Here is a 12,888-nt window from a genome sequence, read left to right on the forward strand (position 1 = left end):
TGGGCTGAAACTGGCTCTCTGAGATCCCCCAAGGGGTTCTGGATTGCGAGGGGGCACAGGCCAGGCCAGGCCGAGGGACCCCACCGGGGCATGATCAGGGCTGGGGAGGGACCATGGAAGGGCTCCAGGGCGTGTCCAGCCTGTCTTGCCCAGTCCCAATCAGCTGGACCCCAAGCAGCAAGCTAATCTACCAGTCGGAGCATCTGCCCCCTGGTGGTCAGTGCGCGTCATAGCGACTGGTCGAATAGTCAGACGCTTAGCATATTAGGCTTTTATTATATAGGGTGATTGCTACAGTAACACAAAAGTATTTCAGCATAAAAAGAAGTAAAAGACTTCTGGGTCACTAGCAGGATTATTCTAGGGACAAATGTGTTTCAGCTCATTAATCCAATAACAATGCTGGCACCATTCTTGCCATTTTGAATCTATCAAATAGATTTAATATTAACACGTGCATGTTCCATTTGTGTATTACTATTTTACCAACTCCTATCAATTCTCGAAGGTCAACAATTAGTAATTAAATTGATGCTACAGGAATACAAAAATGATTTTTAATTTCCAAATCTTTCACATACTGTTCCCCACCATCCTTCCTGGCTGGCTGACAAGTCAAAAGAGGCTCTTGCTATTCTCACCAGCACTGGGAACATGGAGTTCAATGAGTTGGGCATTCAGGGGCCACAAAGGCGAATAGAAGGCCTACATACAGAGAACCAACACACACAAGCACATAGCATTCCCACACTGGCAAAAGACAAAGCCTACTTCATTAAGCATCTCCCACTGGCAATGAAGAACTGGAAGCTCTGTACAAGCTGGGAGGCAACAGCACACAAGGGTTCCCACTCACTATTTTCTTTTGTATATCTTATAATCAGAGTCGGGCAGACTGTTACTTACAGGTTTGGTTCCTTGTGCTGGCCCTCGAAGCATCGTCTCTTGGTTCCAGAACCACTCTTCTTGAATCGACACTGTTGTGGGGCACAGACTCTGCAGACTGCTAGCTGATGCTGCTTTAAGGAGAGTAAATAGCCCAGCCGGTGTGGCTCGTGGTTGGGCATGGACCTATGAACCAGGAGGTCATGGTTTGATTCCCGGTCAGGGCATATGCCTGGGTTTCGGACTTGACCCCCAGTGTGGGGCTTGCAGGAGGCAGCTAATCAATGATTCTGTCTCATCATTGATATTTCTCTCTCTCCCTCTCCCTTCCTCTTTGAAATCAATAAAAATATATTTTTAAAAATGTTTTTAAAAGAATAAACAGTTTTCACATACGCACACACAAACACATATATATTCAGAGATACACAACACAAGCCACACACACGTATACTCAGAGACATCCACATACATGCCACACATACCCACACATACATGTATACTCAGACACACATCACATACACACACCACATACATGCACACTCAGAGACACACACACATACATGTATACTCAGAGACACACCACACATACACCACATACACACACTGGCACTAGATACACTTGAACAGTCGCTCCATAATATGGGGGGGAGGGGAAGCAGGACAACTTTTTTAACTTGGAATTTTAATTATGTACATAAATAGCAACATGAGAACAAGAAGTTCAAAGGCATGTACATTATCTGGAGGTGAAAAGATTTCAGATTAGTCCCTTTGCAGTATGACATCACCCAAGGTAACAATGAGGCCTAGTGTAGTTTTTCCTGAAGAAAAAAGCCTGTTTACTACATTCAATAATGACATCTCTTCCATTTTTCTGTAGAAACACTGGTTTATTGTATGGAGTTTCCAATGTTTACCTATAACTAAAAGAAAAATAACATAAGTAAACTATGCCAGAAAAAATAAAAACAATGCTACAATTTTGCATTTTGAAAATTCTTTAGGTTTACATAAAGAAACCATAACAAATATTTCCATTAGCATTATATGACCATGAGGCTCATAAGGAGCAAGAGAAAAGCGTAATTATTCTCATTTTATAGACAGGCACTAAATACCAGAAAGGTTTTATGTTTCATCAATACCACATTCAGATTTTCAACTTGCTGTGTATCTGAGCTAATTAAACGGATGGATGGATTTATAAATAATAAATAAATGCCTAGTCCTGGCCAGTGTGGCTCAATTGGTTGAGTGCCATCCCATGCATGGAAAGGTGGTGGGTTCCATCCCTAGTCAGGGCACACCCCCAGGTTTGGGGTTTGATCCCCACCTGAGGTTCGTGTGGGAGACAACACATCAATGTTTCTCTCACACTAATGTTCTCTCTCTCTCCCTCCCTCCCTCCCTCTCTAAAAAGTCAATTAAAACATTAAATAAATAAACAAATAAATGCTTAAGTGGCACAGCAACACCCACCTCACCCTTTCTGAAAACTAAACAACTCTATTTTCGTCCATCTGTTGGAGAACATGATTGTATTACTGTCAGTCTGACATCTACCTTTCCTCGAAACACCCCATCATTCTTTTCTGGAATGAGATACACAGCAATCCAGACACACCAAAGGTAAACCGGCTCTTCTCTAATATGTAAAGAATCTACTTAGCAATTAGAGGTTTATAAATATTTTAGAGGCCAGTGACTACTCCTTTGATCTTCTAAGATAAAATCAAAAATTCTTAAATTAAACATGTAAACCACTAGCTTACCTTTTCTATCTCAGTTTATTAATCTGTTTTGGACTTCTCTAAGAATTCAAGAGATTTACTGCATTGCTAAAAACTACAAACTGGAAACAACCTATATTAACAAGGATTCAATAGATCATGGTAGTCCATACTGGGATATTATTATGTAGCTAAAGGAGTGAGATAGATTCAGAAGTACCAACAGGGAAAATGTACACAATATATTAAGTGAAAAAAGGCAAGTTCATTAATTCAATATAGTTAAACATAGCATGGTCTATGAAGTATTCTTACAAAAAAAATTGAACCTAAATCTGATTAAGCCTTCAGAGCCATCAGTTTATAGGAAATGCAAAGAAGAAAGGAACCAAGAGAGAAACAAAATGACACTAAATGGATACACTCAGCCACAGCCACATGGGAAATTATAAAGGACAAATAAGCCAAGGTTTTCAACAAATAAATAGCAAGGAAAAATGAGGGAGAAGGAACTATTACAGTTTAAAAGGGGCTTAAGAGACCTATCAGCCAAATACAATGAGCTGAACTTGTTTAGATCCTGATTCAAACCAACCAATTATAAAAAGTTATTAATGAGACAATCAGGGAAGTCTGCATATTGTCTATTTGGATGATATTAAGGAATTAGTGTTAATTTCTTTAGGTGCGATCATAAAATTGCAGTATGTGCCTTCATGGAGTTTTCAGTGTTCTTGTAAAACAACACAAGGAATATGATCCCATTCTGTCAAAAAAACAAAAGTACGAATGGATGCGTATTAATAGACAGGGAGAAAGTCTGGAATGATATACCACAATATTAACAGAAATTACCTCTGGGAAAGGAACAGAAGGCAAGTTTTTAAAAATTATCTTTATAAAAATATGCATCACTTGTATAATTAAAAATACATCTCGCCCAGGCCAGTTTTCTCAATGGTTAGAGTGTCAGCCCTCGGACTGAAGGGTCTCGGGTTCGATTCCTGGTCAAGGGCATGTACCTCAGTTGTAGGTTCGATCCCTGGCCCTGGTCGGGGCACAGAGGGGAGGCAACTAACTAGTCGACGTGCCTCTCTCACATCGATGTGTCTCTCTCACATCGATGTGTCTCTGTCACATCGATGTCTCTCTCTCTCTCTCTCTCTCTCTCTCTCTCTTTCTCTCTCTCTCTCTCTCTCTCACACACACACACACACACACACACACACACACACACACACTCCCCTTCCTTTTACTCTCTCTAAAAATCAATGGAAAAATATCCTTGGGTGAGGATTACAGAAAAACAAACATCTCTAATAAAAACCTAAAAAGATAAAGAATGAAATCAAGGTTGTGTATGCCGTAAGTTGAACTCTGGCACAGAATATTTTTGGAAAATGAAATGGATATTTACATAGTTTCCCTTTATTCCATGTTTCATTGTCCCTGTAGAGAAATATAAGCATATTCAATGTAAAGTCTCTGGAGGACAAATGTGTCTTCCTTGCTGCTCACGCTCTAGTCTCTCTTCTAACAGCACATTGGATGCACATTTGGCCCCACTCGCTAGAGATGCTGATTCTGGGGTAGGGCCTAGGCCTCTGCCTTTTAACGAGCTGCCTGAGTAATTTGTTTAACAAAATTTGAGAACGGCTGACTTGGGGTTACTATATGAAGGGCTGGGATGTGAAAGCAGATCTGCATTTGTTTCCTGTGACCCCTAACGCAGGGTCAGGACCACTGTGTAGGACTTATAAGGAGACATATTTTCACTTAGTATAAGAAACTGCTTCCTAAAAATCAGAATTATGCAAAATGGCTGCTCTGTGGGGTGAGTTTTCTTTTTAAAAAAATTTTAATAATAGATTTTATTTAACCCAACATACCTAAAATATCACCATAATTTCAACATGTAATAAGTATAAAATTATTATTATTATATATTGGTTTTAGAGAGAGAGGGGGGGGAAGGGTGAGAAAGAAACATCAAGGAGAGAGAAACATTGATTGGCTGCCTCCTGCAGGCCCCCAACCAGGGATGGAGCCTGCAACTGGGCATGTGTGTGGGGTGAGTTTTCTACCAGTGGAGGTGAAAAGTGGGAGCACACACTTGAGGATGGGAGTTGGGTCAGATGACCCTTCTCAAAATCAAAGGTTATATGACTCTCTGGGTCTCCAAATATAGAGACAGCTTGAAAGAGAAAAACCTCAAACCTGGGGCATTCATGAATTTTAAATTGCAGCCATAATCTATATATATATATAAAAGGCTAATATGCAAAGTGTCCCCTCAGGAGTTCGACCAGGAGTTTGAGCACTATTGTTTATTTCTGGAATTTTCCATTTAATATTTTCAGACCACAGTTGACCACAAGTAACTAAAATCACAGAAACTGAAGCTCTGAATAAGGGAGAACTACTTAAATATTTTTCTGTATTTCCTGGGCTTTATCCTCTCAAAAAATGTATCAGCCTATCACCCTGGCCAGGTAGCTCAGTTGGTTAGAGCATTGTCCCGATACACCAAGGTTGTGTGTTTGATCCCAGTTAGGGCACATACAAGAAGCGCAAAAAAAAAAAAAAAAAAAAGAAGGAAAAGAAGAAGCAAACAATGAATGTATAAATAAGTGGAACAACAAATCAATATTTCTCTCTTTTTCACCTTCCCTGCCCCCTTCCTCTTCCTCTCCCTAAAACAAATCAATAAAATTTTTAAAAAGTCTATCATACTTTCCTTTTTTTCTCCACTTAACAATAATTGTGTACATATTACCATGCAATTAAATATTATTAAAACATAATAACATTCCTGTTTATGGATATACCATGAGAAGCCATTTTCCTGCAGTTGAATATTTAGATTGTTTCCAAATCCCATATAGTCAAATTACCAGGAAATCACAAGTGCTACTATACAATTTTTAATATGCATCCAAAATAATATAACTAGTGCTCTTAGTAGGTACTTGATGAGTAAATATCAAATGAATGAAAATAAATGGTAAATGAGCATAAGACCAGCCAGAAGAAATCAAACTGATTTTTCTGACTTCATCTGTCATCATCTTAAATTTCCCCAGCCTCAGGTTACTCAATCTTTACAGAAGGAATAAGTACACCTATGAATTCCCTGTCAATTAAGATATCTCTATTAAATCTAGAGCTTCTCTACAACAGTCATACATTCAACAAATGTTTAATGAATGACTATTTGATGAGTACAACTGTACCTACTATAGTGAAGTTTGAAAAAAGAAACTTAAGAAATAATGGCATTTTTCAATTGTTTGAAATAGTGTCTAAAAAATCCAGGTACCTCTCAGGAACAAACACAATTATATGTCATGGCACTTAAACCCAGAAATTAAAGATAGAATGAAATACCGTCCTGACCCTATGTTTCCACATAAAGTTGAAACTGCTGTAATTCATTTATAGAATTGATTAAATTAATTAAAGAGCTCATTTTAGCTGGTGCTAACAATACTAAAATAACCAGAATTTTCCTATTCTTTACCTGATTAAAATGGGCTGAACCTGGAGTATTCTACTTATTTCCAGATGAATTCTTCACATTTCCTGGCTTGTAAAACAAAAAGTAAGAATATTAGTACAGTTTGAAAAGAAATAGTGCCAGTCTTCAGTATCTGGTTGAATCAAACACTAAATATTATAATACAAAGTGACCCATTTCTCAGTAAACTTAAGGAATTACTAAGGCTCTGGGAGGGCCCTGTTGTAGACAGTGTAGGCACAGAGGGGATCAGGAAATAAAGCTCCATCAAATCCCACTATACTAAGTCAGCCAAACAGCTGATTCTATAAAAAATAAAATAAAATCAGCAGTGAAAAGATTTCTGTACTACTTCATGTCATAGTCATTGTTAAACAAGGTTTACAACTACGAGGATGCGTCCTGTAGGTACTCCACTCTGTGTATCATCCACCATAGGAGCCAAGTCACAAAACATGTTTACTTTGAAAAAGCTTATAATCAGATCACACCCATTCTGCCTGGCCGCCATCTGGGAACATATAATTAGGTCATGTCATCCATGAGAAGTGATGTAGGAAAGTTTCTAGTGGGAGTTTATGTGCTCAATGTTTAAGGCCTTACTTTCTTTCCTATGTTTTTAAGACTTTAATTTTAGTAAGGCCTGATGTACAGCAAGGATCTGAGCTCTCAGGAGATGGCAACCTGAAAAACATTAGGCTGCAGTTAAGCAGGCAATGGGGCTGTGATTCTGTGGTCTAGACTTGGTGCAGGTTCTCCTACCCATGGGTTAAGGAGGCGGGGGGAGTGAGAAAGCAGAAACATGTGACTAATCCTGTAATTTCAGAGCATGGTTTCTAGGCAACTTCAGGATTACCGGAGTGTTTGAGAACTGGTCTCTAAGCATGGGGATCATACACCCTGGCTTGCCCAAGTTATACTGGTTTATACCCATTGTCCCAGCATAATAGTATACCCTTTCACACTCTATAGCAGGGGTGGGGAATCTTTTTTCTGCCAAGGGCCACTTGCATAATAATAATATCATTCTTGGGCCACACAAAATTATCAACTTAAAAATCAGCCTGCAATATTTGTTCAAACATTTAATGAACTAACCCCTAATGCCTTGGCAGGGCCAGACTGAATGATTTCACGGGCCGTATATGGATTGCGGGCCAGACATTCCTCACACCTGCTCTACTAGTAAAGTATCCTAGTTTGGATGATAAATTATATCATGATCACCAACCATATCCTCAGACCATATCCACCTGACGATTGAGTTCTGGGGAATAAGGCCATATGTATTGTTTGATGGATCATTATACAATACCCCAGTCTACTTGTTTCTCTGAACAGAGTTCTATAGCATTCACTACCTGTGTGCCTTACTCTATTCCTCCAGAGCCATTTTCACTCTCTCTCTCTCTCTCTCTCTCTCTCTCTCTCTCTCTCCCCCCCCCACAGGCCTTATTTTTTAAAAAATATATTTTATTGATTTTTTACAGAGAGGAAGGGAGAGGGATAGAGAGTTAGAAACATCGATGAGAGAGAAACATCGATCAGCTGCCTCCTGCACACTCCCCACCGGGTATGTGCCCGCAACCAAGGTACATGCCCTTGACCGGAATTGAACCTGGGACCCTTGAGTCTGCAGGCCGACGCTCTATCCACTAAGCCAAACCAGTTAGGGCTCACAGGCCTTCTTGCTATTGCTTTTTCAACTTGCCAAGCTCTTTCCTGTGATGAGAATTTTGCAAAATGTGCCCCTTGACGTCGATTGATCAATCCCAATTTTTGCCTACCGAAATGCTATTCATCCTTTAGATCTAGGCTTCCCCAGTCCACTGCCCTTTGGTTTAGATAAGAACCTTTTATTCACATTCATAGCACACAAGAGCTTCCTGATTTGGGTAAATCGTTCACTCATGTTTGAATCCTTCACTAATATATAAGCTTCACAAGGGCACAATATCCTTAGGACCTCCTAAAACATAGTATTCGAGCATTTGTATATAAAAATGTTTGGGTACCCTATCTAATAAAAGAGTAATATGCAAATTAACCATCACTCCGTGACAAAATGGCGGCACCCATAGCCACAAGATGGTGGTGCCCAGTCCTCTCAACCCCGCCGGAGTCCCCCAGTCCCAGGGAGGGCTGTGCTGGAGCCAGCAGTGTAAGCGGCCTGGCAGAATACTGCCCAGAGGCCCTCCTCACCCTTTTAAAAAAAAAAAAAACAAATTCACTCCCCACAGAGTGATCCCTCACACACACACCTGCAGCCTCGAGTCTTAGCCTTGGAAGCGCCCGTACCCCTACAGAGCAATCCCCACCCAGCGGCAGCCTGGGGTCTCAGCCTGGGAGGCACACACAGCCCCACGGAGTGATCCCCTCCCAGCACCAGCCCGGGGTCTCAGCCTGGGAGGTGAGCGCAGCCCCACGGAGCGACCCCCTCCAAGCACCAGCCTGGGGTCTCAACCACTGAGTCACACCAGCCAGGCAGATATGGAGGAATCTTAAATGTTTCTTTTTAAAAATATATATTTTATTGATTTTTTTACAGAGAGGAAGGGAAAGGGATAGAGAGCTAGAAACATCTATGAGAGAGAAACATTGATCAGCTGCCTTCTGCACACTCCCCACTGGGTATGTGCCCCAACCAAGGTACATGCCCTTGACTGAAATCGAACCTGGGACCCTTGAGTCTGCAGGCCGACACTCCATCCACTGAGCCAAACCAGTTAGGGCTGTCCAATATGTTAAAGAAAAAACCCTATCTAATAAAGAGGGAATATGCAGAGGAGGGCATTTGGGGGTGACTGGGCTGTCAGGGGAGGGAGGTTGGGGACGATCGGGCCGGCAGGGGAGCAGTTAGTTGGGGGAGTGTTTAGGGGGTGATCAGGCTGGCAGGCAGAAGCGGTTAGGGGCAATCAGGCAGGCAGGAGAGCAGTTGGGAGCCAGCAGTCTGGGACTGTGAAAGGGATGTCCGACTGCCTGTTTAGGCCCGATCCCACAGGGGTCCCGAGGGGTCCCAGATTGGAGAGGGTGCAGGCTGGGCTGAGGGACACCCCCCTCAGTGCACGAATTTCATGCACCAGGCCTCTAGTGTAATTAATAAAGAACAAGAAGAATTAAAAAGAGACTTATGGAGATGACATAACTATGTCCAATAATTGGGTCATAAAAACTATGGCCCTAGCTGGTTTGGCTTAGTGGAGAGAGCATCAGCCTGCAGACTGGAGGGTCCTGGGTTTGATTCCGGTCAAGAGCACATGCCTGGGTTGTGGGAGGGCATGCAGGAGGCAGCCGTTCAATGATTCTCTCTCACCATTGATGTTTCTCTCTCTCTCTCCCTCTCCCTTCATCTCTGAAATCAATAAAAATATATTTTTAAAAAACAACTATGTGGTTCTCACCCTGGCCAGTGTTCTCAGTGGTTAGAGCGTCGTCCCATGGACCAAAGGGTCCGGGTTCGATTCTGGTTCAAGGGCATGTACCTGGGTTGCAGGCCCGATCCCGGCCCACTCGGGGTGTGTGCAGGAGGCAACTGATTGTCTCTCTCACACCGATGTTTCTCTCTCTTTCCCTCCCTCTCCCTCCACTTCCACTCTCTCTAAAAATCGATGGGGAAAAAAATTTCCTACAGTGAGGATTAAAAAAAACACACACACACTATGTGGTTCTCTACTTAGTTAAATATACTTTAGGTCTGATTTACCTTAACACAATGCTTGGCAAGTACTTCCAGTGACATTCTTATATATTCTACTATCTATACTTGCCAGAATCTCAATCTCAAAAATTTAAGATGCTAACGTCATAAGCTTTTTTATCATTTGGACATTAAGAAAATGAGCACACCTGGCTGGTGTGGCTCAGTGGATTGAGCACTGACCCATGCACCAAGAGATCAACGTTTCTCTCACATCAAGGTTTCCCTCCCTCTCTCCCTCCCTCCCTCCCCCTTCCTCAGGTAAGGATTAAAAAATAAAATAACCTACAGTAGTTGCTTTGAAGATGGAGGAGGAGGGCTATGATCCCAGGAATTCTGCAGCCTTTAGAAGCTGAGAAAAGCCCCTCAGTTGGCAGCCAGCAAAACAGAAGTTGGCCCTATAAGCGCAAGGAACTGAATTCTGTCAACAACCTGAATGAGCAGGACTCTCCCCTAGAACCTCCAGAAAGGACTGCAGCCCTGCTGACACCTTGCTTTAGCATTAGGCTTCTGACCTACAGAGTCTATTTTAATAAATTTTTATTGCTTTCAGCCAGTAAATTTGTGGTCATTTGTTACGCAGTAATCAAAAACTGAAACACGGATAGGAGGCTCCTTGACTAATGGGGACGAGCCCTATGGCTCCCTTTTCTTTCAGGAGCTGTCATCTTTTCAGGCAGAAATGAAAATGTGCAGTGGCATCTATCATGGCTTAGCGTGCTAGGCTGTCCATTTAATGTTTCTCACACGGATAAACTCAATCCTCAAAACAGCCCCCATGAGCTCCTACTCCCATTTCCCAGAGCTCTGGAGCAATTTCTTAACGGTTTCTAGGCTTGTAAGAGGTGGGGCGGGGACAGGGTCTGGCGTGCCCCCTGTGGAGTCCACTCTCTTGGCCTCCAGGTCCAAGCACTTCTAGTGATATTCTTATATATCTACTATCTATACTTGCCAGCATCTCAATCTAAAAAATATAAGATGCTAACTTCATAAGCTGTTTAATCTTTTGGACATTAAGAAAATAAGCACTGCCGAAACCGGTTTGGCTCAGTGGATAGAGCGTCGGCCTGCGGACTGGAAGGTCCCAGGTTCGATTCCGGTCAAGGGCATGTACCTTGGTTGCAAGCACATCCCCAGTGGGAGGTGTGCAGGAGGCAGCTGATCGATGTTTCTCTCTCATCGATGTTTCTAGCTCTCTATCCCTCTCCCTTCCTCTCTGTGAAATATCAATAAAATATATTTAAAAAAAAAAAAAGAAAGAAAGAAAAGAAGCACTCCCGGCTGGGGTGGCTCAGTGGATTGAGGGTCAATCCATGCACCAAGAGGTGACCGGTTCAAATCCCCATCAGGGGACATGCCCAGGTTGCAGGCTCAATCCCAGGAGGCAGCCAATCAATGTTTCTCATGGACATTTCTGTCTGTCTGTCTCTCTCTCTGTCCCTTCCTCTCTCTCTCAAATCAATAAAAACATATTTTTTAAAAAGAAAATGAGCACATATAAACATTTTTCTGGTTGAGGAAAACAAGTCTGTTGCTAGGAATATTTTCTTGTTTGGTTACATATCATTTATAGTATAACAAAGCATGACAGTCAAATATCTCACTAAAGAAATATCTACCCTATGACAAATCAGATCTCTCTTGGCAGAAACCTCCATGATCTCAGAAAAAACAAACAACACTCTGACTTCAAAACACAGTTTGTGATTTAGCATAAGCCAGAAATGAACTTTTTTGCATTTTCAGACAAATAATTTTATTATTTTTAAAAATCTTTATTGTTGAAAGTATTATAGATGTTCCCTTTTTTTCCTCCATTGACCCCTTCCAGCCCACACCCCAGGCCTTAACCATGGGTTCAGAGAAATAATTTTATTTAAAATATTTTACAACTCATTCTCCTTATAATCTAATTTTAATATATATTGGGTCTCATTGCTTTTTTTTAGTAATCAATACATTTATTTAACTCAACATATCTAAAATATTATTTCAACATATAATCAATATAAAAATAATGAGATTGTTTACATTCTTTTTATTTCTATCATGTCTTCTAAATTTGGTGTGAATTTAAACTTATAGCACACTTCAATTCAGACTAGCTACAGTTCAAGTACTCAATAGCTAGTGGCTGCCATAGTGGACTACACAGGGCTAGAGGAATAAGCTAAACAACACTGTGATGGTTAGTTTGATGTATCAGCTTGGCTGGGCTATAGTAGAAAATCCATGTTTGTCCACAAGCATGAATGATAATTTATATTAGCAAAATTGAAGTATTTGTTTTAATCAAGACATTTCTTCCTAACTAGTATGCTCTGCCATGTGAAAAGGGATTTCCAGCCAAACCTCTGAGGTACAGCAGTCTAACCACAATTTCTGAGTCCCTCACCAGTTGAATTATTTTGATCAATTAACTTCTCCAAAATGTAGTTTCCTCGTTTGTAAAACTGGGATAGTAAAAGACATATGAAGTCATAAATAATAACAGGCAAGACTAAAGTGACAGGAATAAATACTTAGATGAAAAAGCCATAAAGAGAAGGGAGTTATTAGTATAAAAGTCAGAATGGTAGGTATTTTTGGATGGAGGAAGAGGACTGAGATGGGGTGGACTACATGCAGGGCTTCTGGGGTGGCTGGCAAAGTTCTAGTTTTTTTGTCCTAATGATGATGGGTACAAGAGTGTTTGCCTTATAATAATTCCCTCAGCTATGAAAAAATTAATTTGTTGAAGGAAAGCACATTCTTGGGACAACTGGAGAAATCTGAATATGGACTGTATATTAGGTAATGTTCATGTAAAACAGTGAAATGTTAACTTTGCTCAGTACAGTGATGATATTGTGATTATATGAGACAATGTCCATGTTCTTTAGAAATACGTGCTGAATTAGATATGGGTGGAAAGTGCAATGACATCTACAACTAACTCTCAAATGGCTCAGAAAAATAAAATACAAGTGTGTGTGAGCACCCACGCATGTGTAGAGAGATAAATAAAGCGACTGTAGCAAAATATTAATTTGTGAATCTAAGTGAGGGGTATATTT

The 12,888-nt window shown here is 40.9% G+C and overlaps 1 protein-coding gene across 4 annotated transcripts in view; it reads right to left on the bottom strand.

Moving 5' to 3' along the window:
* Positions 1-258: 258 nt before the first annotated feature.
* The window catches only part of APOO (apolipoprotein O), a 184,009-nt gene continuing 171,379 nt past the window's right edge, over positions 259-12,888 (bottom strand). For 2 of the 4 annotated variants that reach the window (XM_080653611.1, XM_080653610.1), the window contains 2 exons: positions 6,139-6,204; positions 1,559-1,811 (listed from right to left, as the gene is read on the bottom strand). In XM_080653611.1, coding sequence (XP_080509737.1) covers positions 6,169-6,204 — 36 coding nt within the window. In that variant the 3' untranslated portion in view covers positions 1,559-1,811; positions 6,139-6,168. Of the gene's footprint in view, positions 1,812-6,138; positions 6,205-12,888 lie in introns of all 4 variants that reach the window. The other 2 variants (XM_080653609.1, XM_080653612.1) reach the window with 2 other exon arrangements.

Source organism: Plecotus auritus (genome assembly GCF_963455305.1).
Source record: "Plecotus auritus genome assembly, chromosome: X".
NCBI classification, from domain to species: domain Eukaryota; kingdom Metazoa; phylum Chordata; class Mammalia; order Chiroptera; family Vespertilionidae; genus Plecotus; species Plecotus auritus.